General features: G+C 37.8%; 1 protein-coding gene across 1 annotated transcript in view; it reads left to right on the top strand.

The window, feature by feature from the left end:
• The window catches only part of LOC128664056 (troponin I, slow skeletal muscle-like), a 35,561-nt gene extending 27,095 nt beyond the window's left edge, over positions 1 to 8,466 (top strand). Inside the window, exons 4-6 of the mRNA XM_053718727.1 lie at positions 1,288 to 1,461; positions 2,216 to 2,316; positions 8,273 to 8,466. Coding sequence (XP_053574702.1) covers positions 1,288 to 1,461; positions 2,216 to 2,311 — 270 coding nt within the window. The 3' untranslated portion in view covers positions 2,312 to 2,316; positions 8,273 to 8,466. The remainder of the gene's footprint in view (positions 1 to 1,287; positions 1,462 to 2,215; positions 2,317 to 8,272) is intronic.
• Positions 8,467 to 20,934: the final 12,468 nt, after the last annotated feature.

Here is a 20,934-nt window from a genome sequence, read left to right as displayed (position 1 = left end):
AATCAAAATAACGAATTGCAATTTGTTTTTTTAATTATGGATAATTAAACATTTTATGTGGGTTTGTAACATACTGTTTTAGTGCACACTAAAGTAAGTGAAAAATTCTAAGTGTGCCCTAAATAAAGCATAAGCAATTCAAAATTTCAATTGCCTGTATGGAATAGTATCCTCCATAAATCAGCGGTGTTGCTATAAAGTAATAATATAGGGGCACTTGATGGAGGCTCGTCTGCATTTTGTGGGTGGGCTGCAGTGGGACCGGGCGACAGGCGTGCCATGGGCGAGGTGGGGTATGTCATGAGCAGAGCCTGGGTGGGACTGGGAATGCCATTAGCAGAGCTGTGGTTGCAAAAACAAGGGGGGTAACAGAGTTAGGGGGCACATGGGGAGCTGTGCCAGAGACATAAATGGAGATGGAGTCCTTGCATCCTTATGTGTGACAGCAATATATCAAAGTGAGACTTGAATACATGTCCTCTGCAGCAATATGTATGACAGCAATATGCCCAAATGAAGCATACATGGCACCGTTATTCAGGCTATATACCCAAATAAGGCTTTAATGCAAATGTTATGGCCCTTGTAGTCATACATTAGTTATATGCTGATATGAGATCTTAGATCACATGCCTGATCCTTGTAGCCCCTTGTATGCTATCTATGTATCAAAGTGAGAACTGGATCAGATGTAGGCCTCACCTTCTATCGCTCTGCTTCTCTATACATGTGTGCTGCCTAATGAGTAAGCACCACACCCGGTACTAAAGGAGGGGAGAATTGGAGAGAGTACTGGGCCTTGATGTTAGACTAGTAGAACTGCCAAATAGCTAAATTCGAATAGGCATGAAAACTGCAAGGGAAACTTGGGGTGACAAGTCATGGTGTCTTTTAGATGGCTGGTGGTAATGAGCAGGACCTCCTACCATAGAGATACCCTACCACCTATTACTCTGCCCTAATTATGATTAAATATGCTAATGATTACATAAAACCTCACTTAATCTATTATCTGTCTATTATTTATGTATTGATTATTATTTATTAAAGCACCTGACTATTGACTATATTGTGAAAGGGAATTTTAGCACTTTTTGTTTTCACATTACTAATCCAAATACAATCATAAAATACTAATAATACGCAACATTTACTACATTTGTAACTATCCGTTAGTGTTTCTTGTCATTTTACTTGCCAGTATCACTTTTTCAAAATATAAAACCAAGTTGTTGATTTCAGCAACAAAAGAAATATACAAATCGTAGTTCTTTTTTGTCCTTTTAGATTGGAGCTTTAACTCAAAAGATTTATGATCTGAAAGGAAAATTCAAACGCCCCAATCTGCGCAGAGTCCGTATATCTGCAGATGCCATGCTTAAAGCTCTGCTTGGAACCACTCACAAAGTTTCATTAGACTTGAGATCCAATCTAAAATCAGTGAAAAAAGAAGATGAGAAGGTAAGTCGTAATATATGGCAAGATATTATGTTTCATCTAATTCAGAATATTAAAGGTACACTAAATACATTTCATGCACCTCCCTCTGGGGGTTGTCATTATGGAATCTAGCTTACACAGCAGATATCTGAAGAAGAGTTGCTGCACGTGTGCAAACAGATCAGTAATGGAATGCAGTGAAAGTTAGATTTCAACATGGCGGCACCCATGACTAGAGGAAGGCGAGGATTAACCTCAATACTATGCTTGTAAGCTAGCCCTAAATGCATTTTTATAAGTGGAGCGCTAAATTATTGTGCACCCGCAAATGGGCAAAAGTTTTTTTAAAAATAAATAAATAAAAAACTGCACTAGGCAGTTTTGGGGCTTTATAGTTGGCGGGTGTAGGGTGTTAGAAAAAAAAAACGGCACTGAAAAGTGCCTTTACATTGCTGTCTATGGGAACTGGATGTTGTCAGTAAATATATATGTATATGCTTTATATACATATATACAGTATTTGTATTAATATTACTGTATATACACATATTAACACATAATTATATATGTATATAAGCATATACATATATATTTTAAAATTCTGCAATCCCTGCACAACTTTACCCCCTTATGAGCGCTTAGGTTCTGGGTCTTTGGCGGCATCAGAACAAGGCTCCCAATAGAGCCTATGGAAGAGAGCTCTCTTTCTGAAACAGCAATTTTGATATTGTGGTGTTTGGTGAAAATATGTAAATTGATTTTTTTTTATCGGTAGAAAAAGGAAGAAGAAGTTACGGATTGGCGTAAAAATATTGAGGCCATGTCAGGGATGGAGGGCAGGAAAAAGAAGTTTGACACCAGTAACGCTTAAGAAAGGTAAGTTTGCAAGAAGAGTGCAAATATTTCAGTTTCTATATACGCACTAATGTTTATAGGGAAAAAATCATGTATTAAAGGGTTATGAGACCGAAATTGTTTCTTTTATGACTCGGATAGAACATGCGATTTTAAGCAAATTTCTAGTTTACTCCTATTATCAAATTTTCTTCGTTCTCTTGCTATATGTATTTGAAAAGCAGGAATATAAGTTTAGGAGCCCGCCCATTTTTGGTTCAGCACCTGGGTAGTGCTTGCTGATTGGTTACTAAATGTAGCCACCAGTTAGCAAGTGCTAATTTCTAAGCCCTTGAAGGCCGCCATTTTGACAGTTTTTCACAGTTAGACAGCTCTAGTTCATGTGTGCCATATAGAGAACATTGTGCTCACTCCCATGGAGTTACCTAGGAGTCAGCACTGATTGGCTAAAATGCAAGTCTTTCAAAAGAACTTAAATAAGGGGGCAGTCTGCAGAGGCTTGGATAAAAGGTAATAAATAACAGAGGTATAAAGTGTATTAAAATAACAGTGTTGGTTATGCAAAACTGGTTATGAGTGGGTAATAAAGGGATTATCTATCTTTTTAAACAATAAAACATCTGAAGTAGACTGTCCCTTTAATACCTCACATTAATGTCAACACTTTCTGCATTCTCTCAGTTCAACAACTTAATTTTTCTGTCCAGCTGTTGTCTTCTCCTAGTTCATGTTAACTGCCATGCACTTATTTTGTTAATTTTTACTGTATGCAGCATTATTTAAGTTACGGTATATAACAAATAAAGTATTAAAAAACGACTGCACAATAAGCTGCTTCACATTGGCTAAATCTATGCAAAGAGGAGGGTAGTGGGTGGGTTTAAAAGTGTCAAGTAACATTTTGGACTGGCTAGTAGCTTAGGGCTTGAAATTTTGATCCAATTTAGAAGGTTGTAAGCTATATATTAGCATCCTGTTTATTTTATTTAAGCCCTGCTAAAATTGGATTGCTCCTGATACAATTTAACCATTGCATAATCTTATTGTGATTACTCGCCAAACAATTATGAAATTCATTTTAAGTTTTTTAAAAGTAGTTTTGTTACAAAGCTGATCAACCATTAAATTTATGAATGAACCAACTATGTGTTATGCGCCAGCACCACATACATTTTTTTTTTTTTTAAATAATCTGAATTTCAATAACAAATCATGCTGATACATGCTTGTTCTCATTACCACTTACAGCAAATATTTCTTCCTGTCTCAATGAGACTTAGAACAAAGATTATATTGTGTCACACATTTAAATGAGCAAATTTCATTATTAGAAAACTTATTTTTTCATTACATTGATGTCTAATAAAACTAAATTATATCCTATAGCATGGCAAGTGCCAAAGGTCTTTACTCCTCACTTTAAGACATGATTTACAACTGTGGTTAAAGGAAAGTCAAAATTAAATGTTCATAATTCACCATGCAATTTTAGTTTAACTTCTATTTTTTCTCTTGGTATCCTTTGTTGAAAAAACATATGCACATATCCTACACTACTGGGATTATGTACTAGGTGTGAAAAGAGTTGTTTTTTAAAGGGACACTGAACCCACATTTTTTCTTTTGTGATTCAGATAGAGCATGCAATTTTAAGCAACTTTCTAATTTACTCCTATTAGCAAATGTTCTTCATTCTCTTGTTATCTTTATTTGAAAAGCAAGAATGTACGTTTAGATGCCGGCCCATTTTGGTGAACAACCTGGGTTGTTCTTGCTGATTGGTGGATAAATTCATCCACCAATAAACAAGTGCTGTCCAAGGTTCTAGACTTTCTTTTTCAAATAAAGATAGCAAGAGAATGAAGATAAATTGATAATAGGAGTAAATTAGAAAGTTGCTTAAAATTGCATGCTCTATCTGAATCACGAAAGCAAAAATGTGGGTTCAGTGTTCCTTTAAATTAGATATTTTTTATGGTGGCATCTAATCCCCATCTGAAGGTATGCTTAGGGACATGGGGAAGCTCTTAACTACCTGCTAGATTGATTTCAAAGTCCTCCTTTTTATTAAAGATGGAGTACTATTTTGGTCGTAAAGAGGTATTTTTCTTGGTATCTTTTGTTGAAAAGCAAAGGCGTATGCTTAGGAGCCAGCCCATTTCTGGAGCACTATATGGCAGCAGTTTTGTAAGAATGTTATCCATTTGCAGGAACACTAGATGATAGCACTATTTCCTGCAATGTTGTGCTCCAGATGCCTACCTAGGTATCTCATCAACATAGAATATCATTGAAACAAAGCAAATTTGATAGTAGAAGTAAACTTTTTTTTAAAAATAGTATACTCTGTCTGAATCCCAAAAGAAAAGTTTTGGGTCTCCTATCCCTTTTAAGTTTTCAGATTGGGTAATTTTTTTGGGGGCCTCACTTTCTTACTTTGAGAAATGCTACCTTGGGGATATGAAGGTGCACACAAGAGGAAGCAAGTCCCCTTCCCCCAATTTTTATATCCAGTTTGTACTTTTAGGTATTATGGGTTATAGAGCTGCAAATAGGCTGTCAAGCTAAAGTCATTTCATTGATACTCCATAAAAAATATTTTGACGGGAAGATAATCTCTGCCGTCTGAATTTCTGCCATAACCATTGTGTTTCTTGCATATATTTATATCACCTGCTTAACTCTAGGGTGAGGCTAGATTCTTCAGGCTAATTATTTCCCGTCATCACCTTTTCATTTTACGATTTATAACATGTTTTTTGTTGGTGTTTTTTTTGCCTAACATATTTTAATATTGAAAATACACTCCCTAGATATTAAATCTTCTTCAAGTTCATCATAGAAGGTGTGAGAAAGTAGTTAATCTAAAAAAGTCATATTTATGATGGTGTGTTCTTGTTACTTATCACCGTTCTTTAGAAACATGTTTAACCCCTTCACTATAGGGACTTTCAGAGAAAAACTTGCCCAAAATACCAGAGAATTTTGCATTTTTGCTTTCACTCGATTTGAACAGAAATAGAGCCTTGGTTTTATTTACCTGTGAAAACGATCTACATTTTTTAAGTAGACAACCAAAGCTATTGATCTAGGCTCATTTTGGTATATTTTATGCCACCATTGCATCGACAAATGCAAAATTATTTACATACTGCTTGTGCAATCATGGCGCAAATTATTGTAAAAGCTTCTCTGGGATCCCCTTTGTTCAGAAATAGCAGACATATATGGCTTTATCATTGCTTTTTGGTAATTAGAAGGCTGCTAATTGCAGCTGTGCACCACACTTCTAGTATTCCCAGCAGTTAAGGGGTTAGGTAGCTTGTAAGGTTAATTTTAGCTTTAGTGTAGAGCTTACACTCCCACCTGACACTTCCCACCCCCTGATACCTACCTGATCCTTAGGTACTGTCAGACAGCCTGCCAATGTTTTCTGCTGTGTAGGATCCCCCTTACCTTCCAACCTCCCTGATTTCCCCCCTCCCCCCAAAACAGCTCTCTAACCCTACCCCCACTAACTTTTGTCCGTCATCTTAGGTACTGGTAGATGTCTGCCAGTATCTTTAAACCCCTTTTTATATATAACTTTACATTTTTGTAAAATTATTTTCTGTAGTGTAGTGCCCCCCCCCCCACTTCCCGTGATCCTCATGGATCCCCACACCCCAACATCCTTTTTCTGTAGTGTGTCTGCACCATACCTCTCTCTCCCTTTATTTTAATTTTGACCACGGTGTAGTGCCCTCCCTGCTGGACCACCCACCCACCTCCTGGATTCCCTCCCACACCTCCCGTCGGCACCAGCAGGTGATCGATACAGACAGTGACACACATAGTGTCACCGTCTGTAACAATCTGGCATCTGCCCTCATTTGAAACTGGAGCACAGATGCCTAGAGCTCAGGAACCCCAGCTCTCGGCTAAAACTTAACAGCTGAGACTGCTGGAGCTTCCTGAAGCTCAGACATGTGTATATACATTGTGCAGTACGATAGCCAAAATACAGAACAACGTATATATACGTCTCTTTGGGCTAAGGGGTTAATTTAATCTGAGATTTCTAATAGCAGCACAAACTAGACTGGATTGTTAATAAGTGGTATGCAGTCTATAATGTTGGGTGCACTACTGTTTGCACAACCTTGCACAAAGAATAACGCAAAATCTGGTATTGCAAGTGGATGGTTAAATATTTTAACCAAAACAGAAACTTATTTTAGCATACACTTTTAATGAATAACACAGGTGAGTTAGGTGTTGAGCTGAAACACAATCCAAAATACCACTGTAAAAAATAGTGCATTTTAATTCATGAAGTAAACCATTGTTATTAATAGTGCAGCACTTAACTACTTAAAGCACTCCACTACTTGCGCACCCTTGGGTTAGCGCACCATCAGCTTAGCACTTGAGCGATATCTGTCATGAATTTTACTATGTGAGGTGATTTAGTGCACCCACATGCAGATGTTAGCCATGTAAGAGTATTGCTTTAGCAATAGAAATTAAATTTGGTAATTTGAGCGCAAAAAATAAATTTTCTTGAGCAGCTCCATCCTTTGCTTTCATGCAGTCAGTTACGTGAGAGCAGGACTTGTCAATCACCCCAAAAGAATGAGTCTGAGATTCTTGAGATCCACAACCTCTGATGTAGACAGATTAACCTCTTCAGCCCCAAGGATGTTTTTTTTTAAATATCATTAAGTACTTAGCCCAAAGGACCTTTTGACATTTTTAAACATCCAAGTAAATTGTCACTTGTCGGTGCAGCTGAGAACTCCTTCCATGGATAACAAAAGTTGATGCTAAGTATTTGTCTCCCCATATGTAGCTTGCAGATCCCACCCATTTTTTTTTTTTTTTATCTTGATATTTCATATGAGCCAAAACTTATACTGAAGATACTCGGCTCCCAAATATGCAAATTTTGCCAAAAAGACAGAAAAGAATCTGTTGAAAATAACTTTTTTTATTTACATGCAAGGCATCTCTGGGACTTATTCATTTGCATATGTGTGTCTATCTCTTGCTGTGTGTGCTTACCCAGCCTGTCTGTGTGTTTGTCTGTCTACCCTAGCTGTGTGAGTGTCTACTTCTGCCTGAGTCACAACTTTTGGTTTGCTATGCAGTCACATTCTTTGCCCCTAAAAAAATAAAAAGCACATCCTTCACTAATATAATATTTATTTCATACAGTTTTTACTTCAACATTTTTATTCCCCTTTTTTAATTATAATAATTAAGGGCCATTATATTTGAAAAATTACATGCTGGTCAAATTAGAGCATGTAAAAAAATATTACCATAATGTCCTTTTCATTTTTAATAAACATTTTAAACCTGCATACTGTAGTAATAAAAAAAAGTCAGTAGAGCAAATAGCCCTAACGAGGTGCGCTTGTGTGAATGAGTCCTCAGGTGGATCTTACAACCTCGGCAGCACTCCCAATGCAAATAGACGTGATGAAATCTCCTGTAGCAGACAGAGGAATAGAGGCGCCACAATAGAGCAATATCGTCTGAAACAGGCAGCAGAAGAAAGAGCCACCCACAGCGTTCCGCCAAGGAAACCAGCAACAGCAGGTGGGCCTGTACAGCTGTTGCTGGTTTCCTTGGCGGAACGCTGTCAGTGCATGATTTAGCCGATTGGTGATTACATGGGCTGGCTGATCTTCTGTGATGACATTGGTGATGCATTTGACGCTCTAGCGTGTCTGTCTGGCGACTCATAGATCTGCTGTGTCTGGCACTCTGGCTGTGCCGCTGCTCATGTGAGTAGAACTACTGAAAGCGATGGGGGGCTCTTTCTTCTGCTGCCTGTTTGTTTCAGACGATATTGCTCTATTGTGGCGCCTCTCTTCTTCTGTCTTCTACAGGAGATTTCATCACATACTGTAGTAATATGTTTTATTTGTTATAGTTACTTGGTGAATGAATGAATGTTTTTTATTAATTTGATTTTCTTTTATTTTCACAGATGTCAGGACACAAAACTTTGATGTTTTGAAGATTTGGAATAAACTAATATTAAAATTCAGACTAACATAAAAATGAGACAATCAAGATATTTAAATGTAAAAATTGTTTTTCGTTTTCTTGCTCAGGTTTAGATACAAAAAATGTTGAATTATCTTTTTGGAATGTTCACAATAAACAAACATCACAGAATAATGTGTTATGTGACTATTAGATCCCAAGCTCATGTGTTAATGAAACAAACATTCAAAATGTAAAACAATATGGGGAACTTGCAAGTCCTAGACCAGGTGACCTTAGAGGAAAGAATAATTGGCCAGATTACAAGTTGAGCCCAAAATATCGCTTCTGCGAAAGAGATATTTGTGGTCATCTCAGTAATACCAGTGCATGCAAATTTGCGCTGGTATTACAAGTGAGGTGCAATGTGAACGCGACATCGTGACCCAGTTCCCATTATAGAATCAGCCCTGGTAAAAACTATCACTTCAACTGTGATAACATTTTCTAGAAGCATTCTTACTAATGCATGTGCATTGAAATGCAATTGTGCACATTTTAATTTCTAGCCATATATACTTTTAAGTTTAAAAAAGAAAAGGAAAAAAAAAAACATCTTTAATCATCTACAAGATTGCACATTTGTCAGGCATAATTACCACCAAAGGAGTGGGTACCTGGCTCAGAACTATAGAGCATGTTCAGCAAATAATCCAGTTTGCAATTCATATATGGGAATTGTAATTGTACACAAGAGCATTTAGGGTTTTGTATGAGTTGAGAAAAAAGTGAAGGGGCAAGATGCCTACAGCTACTCTACATACTATGTGTGTCCTATAGGGTTGCCAGTTGTCCTCTACAAAAATACTGGACATGTTGCAAGTGACTGGACACGGTTGGTAGGTGGGGTTCACACACCTCCTCAAAATGTCTTCCAAAGGCGGCATCCTTGACCCCTCCAAGTATATATTAACTGAACAGTCATTGTAGCCCCTTTAGTTGCCAGTAACATACAAATCAATGCAGTAACCTATCTGGCTGCCAGTAACACACATACACAGATTTGACCCCCCTTGCCAGGAGTACACATAGGGCAATTATTTAACAACCACAAGACTGCCAGTAACATAAAACAATGTTGTTGTTTTTTTACCCCAGCAACATATTTAATTGTGCATGCACAGGCATAAAGGCCTTTTAAATTTAGCTGCCACTATTTTTGTGTACATTTTACTGGACAGCCTGCAAAAATACTGGACTGTCCAGTTGAATACTGGAGACTTGGTGAGCCTAGTGTCCTGTGTCACTTCTAAGGTTGTTCTAGAGATCTTTTCTTTCATTGCTTAAAGCTTTGTGTTTATGAATATATATCGAATGTTCAGTTCCCCATCTTGCAAATTAGAAGGAAAGTAAAAGATATAAATATCAGATTTTTTCCTAAAAGGTTCCACTTTGTAAAGAAAAACAAAACACACCACTAAATATGGTATAAAACAATCTGGTGACTCAGGTGCAAGATGTATACAGTCAGTTAATTACAAAGAGACACTACTGCCCATGTGAGTATTAGGGGTTGGGAAGAAAATGAATGCGTTTGCTCACACAAATGGGGTTAAAAGATCAGAGCAGCAAACTGCATGTGGGTATTAAATGTTCTCTATATTAGATATGATGTTGCTAGGTAATAAGTAACTAAAAATGGTATAGTGAAAACAATTATAGGTGCATATTTTAACACTCTTTGGCTTACTAAAGTCCCATAGAATAATGTAAACATTTAAACAGCCAAGTTTTTCAGGAAAACTGAAATAGAGCATACTCCAGCCTTGACAATAATATCAGGAGTCCAGCAGTCATTAAAGGGACAGTCAAGTAAAAACAAACTTTCATGATTTAAATAAGGCATATAATTTTAAACAACTTTCCAATTTACTTTTATTACCAATTTTGCTTTGTTCTTTTGATATTCTTAGTTGAAAGCTAATTCTAGGAGGTTCATATGCTAATTTCTTAGACCTTGAAGACTGCCTCTAATCTGAATGCATTTTGACCACTAGAGGACATTAGTTCATATGTTTCATATAGATAACATTGAGCTCATGCACGTGAAGTTACCCTGGAGTGAGCACTGATTGGCTAAAATTCAAGTCTGTCAAATGAACTGAAATAAGGGGGCAGTCTGCAGAGGCTTAGATACAAGGTAATCACAGAGGTAAAAAGTGTATTTCTATAACTGGTTATGCAAAACTGGGGAATGGGTAATAAAGGGATTATCTATCTTTTTAAAGTGATGGTAAACTCTCCCCTTTTTAAAATCAGATCTGGAATGTAAGCGCTATTTTAGATGGAGTTTAATTCATTAGCTGTAATGAAGATGCAGTATAACATGCTTTTTAATATAGATATGAAATTCAAATACTGCATGCTCATCCGCCCACTTCAAAAGTAAAATTTTCTGTGAACTAACAGATTGAATCAGGGGCGTATTTAGGTTTTGTGCTGCCCTAGGCACTCAAAATTCTGCTGCCCCCACCCCCCACCCCACCCCAGGTTTAAGGCCTTTTTTTAGACATAATATTTTTGGGGCAGGGTGTAAAAAATTAAAAAAAATTATGTCTTTTTAAGTAAATGTTCACCAGGGCTTGCATTCACTCTGGTCACACACACACACACACACACACACACACACACATATATATATATATATATATATATATATATATATATATATATATATATATAAAGACATTATTTTGCAAGTCAGATGATTAAAGTGTTTATATCAGAAAAAAATATCCTTCACTGTATGATAGTTTGTCAGTAGGTAGTTGTTGAACTTTAAACATCTTCTTTGGAGATTGACAGTTATTTAAGCAAAATATCTGCTTGGATAAATATGTAATGAATATACAAACTGGCCTTTAAAAGTACTTACAGTAGTTATGATAGGTTTAGGAATTGTATCCTAGGGAATAAAGTCACATGATACAATCATAATAAAGTATATACTTGTATTGTTTCTGAATGTATTAAATGCATACAACATATTTTCAGTTGTGTTTTAAGTCACATAGTTGTATAGATTCAGCAATAAATACTTATTCTTTGCATGTATGACAGATAGACAAACAGTAAATGTACAAGTATTTAGTGACTAATCTGTTTAAGTATTTTAATGCCTAATGAAGATGTATTGAAGGGAGAAAGGCATATGCTGTTTCACAGTGGTCACGTTGTAGTGCACACTGCACTGTGTAGTCTGTGTGAGTCTCAATCACACGGTGGAGCCAGGAAGAATACTGCATTCCCTCTCAGTCCAGGCCAGGCTGCGCAAGTGAGCTGCACCTCAACTGTCACCACATCATGCGCACCCACATACAATCCCATAGGATAGCAATAGCCGAGCCAGCCATTTAAAGGGACACTGAACCCAAATTTTTTCTTTCATGTTTCAGATAGAGCATGCAATTTTAAGCCACTTTCTAATTTATTCCTATTATCATTTTTTCTTCCTTCTCTTGCTATCTTTATTTTAAAAAGACATCTAAGCTTTTTTTTTTTATTCAGAACTCTGGACAGCACTTTTTTATTGGAGGATGAGTTTATCCACCAATCAGCAAGAACAACCCAGGTTGATCACCAAAAATGGGCCGGCATCTAAACTTACTTTCTTGCATTTCAAATAAAGATACCAAGAGAATTAAGAAAATTTGATAATAGGAGTAAATTTGAAATTTGCTTAAAATGTCATGCTCTATCTGAATCACGAAAGAAAATAATTGGGTACAGTGTCCCTTTAAGTAATTTGTAATTGGTTGATTTAGCCACCCGGCCCGAAGTTCAGTAGAGTGGCCCTAGGGACTCAAGATTCTGCTGCCCCTTAAAAATCTGCTGCCCTAGGCACCGGCCTCGTTGGCCTATGCCTCAATACGCCCCTGGATTGAATTGTTGTCCAATCAGCGCTCTCCCCATATGGCACTTTTGTTGTAGCTAGAGCATTGATTGGAGAGTAATTCAATCATTTAGCTGACAGGAAAATTGACTTTTGAAGTGGGTGGTGTAACGTGGGGTATTTGAATTTCATATCTATATTAATAACTAAGTTATAGAACATCTTCATTGCACATGATGAATAAAACTCTATCTAAAATAGCGCTTACATTCCAGATCTGATTTTAAAAAGGGGAGAGTTTACCATCACTTTAAACAACAAAAAAATCTGGTGTTGACTTTCCCTTTAAGTAAACAATGCTCTCCAGATTGCAAAACGGGGATAGCTAATGCTCCAGGTTATCTTGAGAGCAGATAAAGCGTCCAAACAGGATAATCAATCAGCTGTTCTATGAAAGACTGTAATGATGTAAATTTGTCATATTACATTCCCATGGGCGATGATATCCACCTCACTTTGGAACTATAGACTGGTGTCATCACACAAGTAACCCCTCAACTTGCTCTACAATCTCTTCTCTTGATGGTATGGTTTCAACTGGACTAGGCATCTCGGTAGAATCCAAGTGAAAGCTTTGGCGAAAAAATGACCAGTATGTTACCTAAGACTCCTGTAGAATCAAGTATCAAAGTTTATTGCCATGGCATACATGTAATAAATTGCATAATATATAAAATAATGTGTAACGAGCTTGCATGAGACAGGGCTAAATTCATATGCAGCATTGCAGGTGATGGCTATTTGTAGGTGGCAGGTGTTTTATCTAGAATGTACTGCATAAAGGGGATATGAGACTGTGGAGTGGACAGTTTGCCAAGAAGGGAACGTAAACTAAAAGTAATGAAACAGAAAATAGAAGGCAGATGAATATATAACATATAAACTGGTGTGATCAATAAAGCATCTGTAATACTCACTAATAGAACAGCTCCCAGTGAAGGACCTGTAGGTTTAGAAGATTGTTACATTAGAGATCAGTGACAATGACATTTTAAACATTTTGAGAGATAGCAAAGTTACAATGGAACTGGAAAATGTACTTTCATAAAACCCTTGACATATTTAATTTGATCAATGTTCTATAGCCAAAAGTTTTTAAGTGTCCTAAATTATTATTTTATTGTTGTCATGTTTTACAAATATGGTCTAGTATCAATATCTAATGTGACTTATCAAAGTTCTGCTATTGACACAGTAATCATAAACAATACATTAAAAACACACACAAAAAAAGAACTTCATAAAAGATATAGTGTAACATAAACAAAAACAGCAATGTGATTGAAAACCAGTACAGTATATGCAAAGGACCTCTTGTGAAGAAAAGAACACAAAAATGAATAAAACATAGGCCGAGATTTATTATAATTATGCATGTACAGAAGGTTCTCATAAGGAGAACCTGTCCATGGGCCTTCAGGGTCTTCACAGCAGCATCAGCGGCCGGAATTTAAGATTGCACAAGCAGTTGCTCATACAACCCTGCCCCCTGATCTTGTGTCACCAGTTGAGTGAGAGCAGAACTTGTCAGCCATTCTGGGCGAAGGAGTCCAGGTTGTTTGATGTACACAACCTCTAATGTACGGACAGGTTAAGCAGTAGCGGTTGTACGACTGATGCTTCTGAACGTTCGGTTGCACGAGCGAGCCTGCTCCGAAACATATCATAGTTCCAATATCAAAACAAATATTGATTTTGTTGCTACTGCAATCAGTCTTTCTTTTACATTTCAAACGGCCTGTGTAAAATAAACTCTTTAATTAGTTTTTTTTAAAAACACAACTAGCAAGTTCAGATGAAATTTACATATATAGAGAGTGATGATGTGTGATCTGTCCAATCACCATCTAGTGGAATTTGTTCTTCCATCACTTCTTAAACATTTAACTTTTATTTTATGTTTAATTAAAGAAAATAGAAGTATTTTCAAAAACATTACAGTTCATAAAGCTAAACTACATCCCCCCCCCCCCAATTTATAAAGGGACAGACTTTATCTTAGGATGGTAGCAGGGCCGGACTGGAAATAAAAAGCAGCTCTGGAAAAGGGACATTAAACACTAAGGGCCAGATTACTAATGGAGCGCTATTTAACACTCCCACTCGAGCGTTAACTGTGCTAAAAAAAAGTTTTATGCACGTGTCGGGTTGCGCTCATATTACAAGTTGAAGGTAAACTATTTTTGTTCGCGTGCTAACAAGACGCACGTAAAAAGCCAAACTTGGAATATCGCAAATGCAATAACCTTTTCCCCCATAGAAGTAAATGGTGCAAAAAAAGTGGGAAATACCTAACACCCTACTCATGCACAAACCCGATCGCATATTCTCAAGTGCGCTAACCGACATGAAAATATGAATATTTCACATTCCAATGTTTTTCACATAGAAGAATATGTTAAATTTATTCATAAATGCATATTTCAACATATAACTAAAGTTATTTTGGTATTATATATATATTGAATATGAATCATGCATAAATGTCATTTTACATGTTTGCATCTTCTATATATGTCTATGTATGTGTTTATGTGTATACGTCTGTAAATTAATATATACACACATATACATCTACACACACACACACCTTTAGATAAGTCTATGTATGTCTACAGGGAGTGCAGAATTATTAGGCAAGTTGTATTTTTGAGGATTAATTTTATTATTGAACAACAACCATGTTCTCAATGAACCCAAAAAACTCATTAATATCAAAGCTGAATAGTTTTGGAAGTAGTTTTTAGTTTGTTTTTAGTTATAGCTATTTTAGGGGGATATCTGTGTGTGCAGGTGACTATTACTGTGCATAATTATTAGGCAACTTAACAAAAAACAAATATATACCCATTTCAATTATTTATTTTTACCAGTGAAACCAATATAACATCTCAACATTCACAAATATACATTTCTGACATTCAAAAACAAAACAAAAACAAATCAGTGACTAATATAGCCACCTTTCTTTGCAAGGACACTAAAAAAAAGCCTGCCATCCATGGATTCTGTCAGTGTTTTGATCTGTTCACCATCAACATTGCGTGCAGCAGCAACCACAGCCTCCCAGACACTGTTCAGAGAGGTGTACTGTTTTCCCTCCTTGTAAATCTCACATTTGATGATGGACCACAGGTTCTCAATGGGGTTCAGATCAGGTGAACAAGGAGGCCATGTCATTAGATTTTCTTCATTTATACCCTTTCTTGCCAGCCACGCTGTGGAGTACTTGGACGCGTGTGATGGAGCATTGTCCTGCATGAAAATCATGTTTTTCTTGAAGGATGCAGACTTCTTCCTGTACCACTGCTTGAAGAAGGTGTCTTCCAGAAACTGGCAGTAGGACTGGGAGTTGAGCTTGACTCCATCCTCAACCCGAAAAGGCCCCACAAGCTCATCTTTGATGATACCAGCCCAAACCAGTACTCCACCTCCACCTTGCTGGCATCTGAGTCGGACTGGAGCTCTCTGCCCTTTACCAATCCAGCCACGGGCCCATCCATCTGGCCAATCAAGACTCACTCTCATTTCATCAGTCCATAAAACCTTAGAAAAATCAGTCTTGAGATATTTCTTGGCCCAGTCTTGACGTTTCAGCTTGTGTGTCTTGTTCAGTGGTGGTCGTCTTTCAGCCTTTCTTACCTTGGCCATGTCTCTGAGTATTGCACACCTTGTGCTTTTGGGCACTCCAGTGATGTTGCAGCTCTGAAATATGGCCAAACTGGTGGCAAGTGGCACTTTTCTCAGTTCATGGGCAGTTATTTTGTGCCTTGGTTTTTCCACGCGCTTCTTGCGACCCTGTTGACTATTTTGAATGAAACGCTTGATTGTTCGATGATCACGCTTCAGAAGCTTTGCAATTTTAAGAGTGCTGCATCCCTCTGCAAGATATCTCACTATTTTTGACTTTTCTGAGCCTGTCAAGTCCTTCTTTTGACCCATTTTGCCAAAGGAAAGGAAGTTGCCTAATAATTATGCACACCTGATATAGGGTGTTGATGTCATTAGACCACACCCCTTCTCATTACAGAGATGCACATCACCTAATATGCTTAATTGGTAGTAGGCTTTCGAGCCTATACAGCTTGGAGTAAGACAACATGCATAAAGAGGATGATGTGGTCAAAATACTCATTTGCCTAATAATTCTGCACTCCCTGTATATTAAAGCCCTTTGCCTGCTTTTTTTTCTAACAAACATCTGAGACCTCATATCTTTGAGCCCTTATAATTTTTATGTGCAATATTTTTACAGGAAAGGAGAACAAAATAAATAATGGAAGTATATTGCAAAGTTGATTTACTACATGTAATTAAACAATTTATATTAATATCGAGGTGTTTAATGTTTAAGTCTGTATAATGCGCACTCTCTATTTTTCTAAAGGGGATTACTGTGATACTCCTTCCACAAATACTTTTTTTTAATAAAATCAAATTAGTTTGTAAGAATTTTTTTTTTTTTTACATAGGCACCCTGCAACCCAATATCACCCATGAATCCCTTTCAGAGTGTAAAAATAATAGTGTTATCTGGAGAAGACACTCAAAATAGTGTGTCACTCTGTCTCACAGTGTAACTTCCCTAGACAATATACGCCATTCAAAGGTGAGCTACAATGGTTCATGGTCTAGGAAATAAAACTTACAAGGAAATGATTTGTGAGCTTAATACTTTTAGCTCAAAGGAGAAAAGAGAGACAATACAATTCCATCACCAGCAACACCACATCCTTAGCTGGCCAGGCCAGCACCAGCTGCTCTGGCCCATTGGGAAATCTCCCGGAGTCCTGGTAGGCCAATCCAGCCTTGGATGACAGTACAAGGAAACTATTGATTGTTATTTTCAGTTGGCACAGGGCACATTTACTGTAAAATGTCTTAATGTATTAATATATTAAAAGATGTTAAAATGTGCACATGTAGAATTATACTGAGTAATATAACATTATTAAACAGGCCAATTTCATGGTCTAACCACAGGTTCCAATTAGAGTAAATTATACATTTCAAATTAATATTAAAGGGACATTAAAAAGGATTTTACTCTAATTTAATTTTGTTTTTAACCCCAGCAAATGAATTAAACACGCAGGTAAAGCACAGCTCAGGAGTTAAAAGCATTGTAGCTTCTAAACATGAAACCACCAGTGATTGGCATCTATATGCAACTGCAGCTTCTGACTCACTGGCCTCTCTGCTCCAGAGCTGCGATGCTTCAGACTCCCAAGCTAGATGTTACTTATGTGTTTAACTGTTTTGCAGGGGTTAAACACATAGTAAACTAGGATCAGTAACACAATCCATACTAGTTCTGAGGAATTAGAGTGTGTATTGTTTTGCATTAAAATTCCTTTTAAATAAACAGGAAAATAGCTGCACTGCTATCACAGAACAAAATCATTAAGACTTGTTTAAAGGGACACTGAACCCAATTTTTTTCTTTCATGATTCAGATAGAGCATGCAATTTTAAGCAACTTTCTAATTTACTCCTATTATTAATTTGTCTTCGTTCTCTTGGTATCTTTATTTAAAAAGCAGGAATGCAAGCTTACGAGTCGGCCTATTTTTGGTTCAGACCCTGGATAGCGCTTGCTGATTGGTGAATACCATTTAGCCACCAATCAGCAAGTACAACCTAGGTGCTGAACCAAAGATGGGCCGGCTCGTAAGCTTTACATTCCTGCTTTTTAAAAAAAGATACCAAAAGAACGAAGAAAAATTGAACGTAGGAGTAAATTAAAAAGTTGCTTAAAATTGCATGCTCTATCTCAGTGTTTCCCAACCACGGTCTTCAAGTACCCCCCACAGTCCTGGCTTTCATTATAGCTGAACTAGAACACAGGTGAAATAATTATCTGATGGATTAGAGCAGGTCGGTTACTGATCAGCTGATTACTTCACCTGTGCACTGGTTCAGCTATAATGAAAACCAGGCCTGTTGGGGGTACTTGAGGACCGCGGTTGGGAAACACTGCTCTATCTGAATCATGAAAGAAAAAATGTGGGTTCAGTGTCCCTTTAAGGTAACATTGATGAACATCTGAATAAGATGCATATGAGGTGTTTAAAGCTTATGGAACATGAAACATTGATATATGTTTACGTTGGTTCATTAGAAGGTATCACAATCTACTAAAAGGAGCATTATGTCTGAGACCAATATGACAATAACATTTGTAGTAATTAAGGAGATGGAGACCTTGGGGTCGATCCGATAAAAATCGTCGCCCGCAAAAGCCGGCAACGCCAATAATTGCGCGGGTTTGGTATCCTATATACGGCGTAAGCTAGAAGTTACGCGCGTAGATTTCTGGCGTCGCCCGTAGTTTTTTGGCCCATAGACTGACATACAAAACACGCGCAATTTGCTATCCAATATACGGCGTAAGGACTTACGCGCGCAGATTTTACAAAATCTACTCCATTCTCAGCTCGCCACAAATTGAAGGCGCAGGTACCCTTGCACTGACTTAGAAACCAACGTAACTCTCAGAAGGCCTAACAAATGCATGCCTAACAATATACATAGCAGCAGCTTGTTCACAAATAGTTAACCTCTTAAAAGCATTTATTATTCCTGCCCCTGCAAGTGTGTCAAACCAATCACAAACAGCACAACCTCTCACCTGCAGACTTAAAACACCTGCAAATGCACACCCTCATTAGCCACCATGTTTCCCTTGCAGTATATTGCATTTAGAGTCAGACAGCGTCGTGGGGCACAAGGGGTGCTTGAACCCCTACAAGCCCCTGTTTTGGATGGTATCCCTGCTGCTGAGGTCCCTGGTCATGGTGCTGTAGCTGTCCCTGCTCCAGCTGCTGCTGCTGCCCTCCCTGCTCCTCCTGCTGTTGTCCCTGTTCCTGGTGCTCACCATGCTGCTGTTGCTGCAGCTGCCCATAGGCCAGCAGGGCCTATAAGACGAAGGCATCAGCAGAGGGGAAGAGCACCAAGGGTACACAGGGTTAGGGTCACCCTGTTTGGGATGACAGAAGTGGAGGTCAGGGAAAAATATCGCTTGACATCTGCAAGCCTCATTAACCTATATGAGGTGTTGAAGGATGAAATTGACCCTCAAGCGTATAGGAACCGAGCTCTGACTGGTATGCAGAAGCTGTTGTGTGTTGTACACTTCCTGGCAACTGGCTCATACCAGTCAACAGAGGGGCTTGTGTCTGGCCTAGCGCAGTCTACCTTCTCCAGGATTCTAGGGGAGGTTCTGACTGCTCTAGATAACCAGACACAACGATACATTCATTTCCCCCATACCCCCCAGGAATGGAACCGTCTTAAACAAGGCTTCTATCGACTGGGGGGTATTCCTAATGTCATGGGGGCAATTGATTGCACACATGTGCGTATTGTGGCCCCACATGAGGAGACAATCCTCTATATTAACAGGAAAGGGTTTCACTCATTGAATTGCCAGATGGTCTGCGATACCAATCTGAAATTCTTACATGTGTATGCAGGCTTCCCAGGGAGTGCACATGATTCCTACATCCTGCGCCAGACCTCCTTATTCAATATGTTTGAAAATGGAACACTTTCGGGAGGATGGCTGTATATTTCTAATAAAGGGACACTAAACACATATTGTCATCTCATGTGTCAGATAGAGAATACAATGTTAAACAGCATTACAATTCACTTTTCTTATATCATTTTATTCATTCTTTAAATATCTTTTTTTTTTAAATTTATAATTCACATATATGAGCCAATCATATGAGGCTTCTATGTGCAGCCACCAATCAGCAGCTATTGAGCATATCTAATATGCTTGTCATCAAGAGTTATCTATAGAATGGAGAAAATGATCTAATCGAAGTTAATTATCAAGCTGCTAACAATTGCAGGTTCTTATTAAATGGACAGTCTAGTATAAATTGCACTTCCATTATTCAGATAGGCCTTTTAATTTTAATTAACTATCCTGATTACTTCCATTAATGTTTTTATTAAATCTATCTTTTATATGTGATTCATGTTGTGTCCCTTTAAAGCACATGATGTACCTGTAGTAATCCAAACACATATGTTACATGACAGGTGACGCAGGGTATGGCTGCAGACCATGGTTATTAACCCCCTTGGTGCACCCCATTACGGAGCCACAACTCAGGTACCAGGAGGCACACATAAGAACAAGGAATGTCATTGAAAGGAGCTTTGGCCTATTAAAAACCAGGTTCAGGTGTCTGGATGTTACCGGCGGAGCACTACAGTATAACCCCAGCAAAGTGTGTTCCATTGTCAATGCTTGCTGTATTCTACACAACATTGCTGTGGACACACGTTTGTTGGGGGACATTGACCCAGAGCAGCAGCAGCAGCTGGTTCCTGTACTTGAGGATGTGGACAGGGGGACACTGAGGGGGAATGAAGTGAGGGATTATGTCATCCGGGAATACTTCACCTGTAAGTTACTTATTCATAAGTACAGTAAACCGTAACATTCACATGTATTATGATGTTTGACAGTACCTCACCAACCATTGCATGTGTATATATCATGTCTTGCAGAATTTAAAAGTTTGGATTTCCACTGCATGTAAGTGAAACTACTACATCCCAACCCCCTTCCCTTAAAGGGACACTATACCCAAACATATTGTTTCATGATTAAGGATAGAGAAGATCATTTTTAAAAACCTTATAATTTAAATCAATTACCTATTTTCATTATTTATTTAGATATACTTTAA

The sequence above is a fragment of the Bombina bombina genome, chromosome 6 (genome assembly GCF_027579735.1).
Source record: "Bombina bombina isolate aBomBom1 chromosome 6, aBomBom1.pri, whole genome shotgun sequence".
In the NCBI taxonomy this organism is placed as follows: domain Eukaryota; kingdom Metazoa; phylum Chordata; class Amphibia; order Anura; family Bombinatoridae; genus Bombina; species Bombina bombina.
Note: the sequence above shows the minus strand (reverse complement) of the source record. Positions and strands in the feature narration are given on the sequence as shown.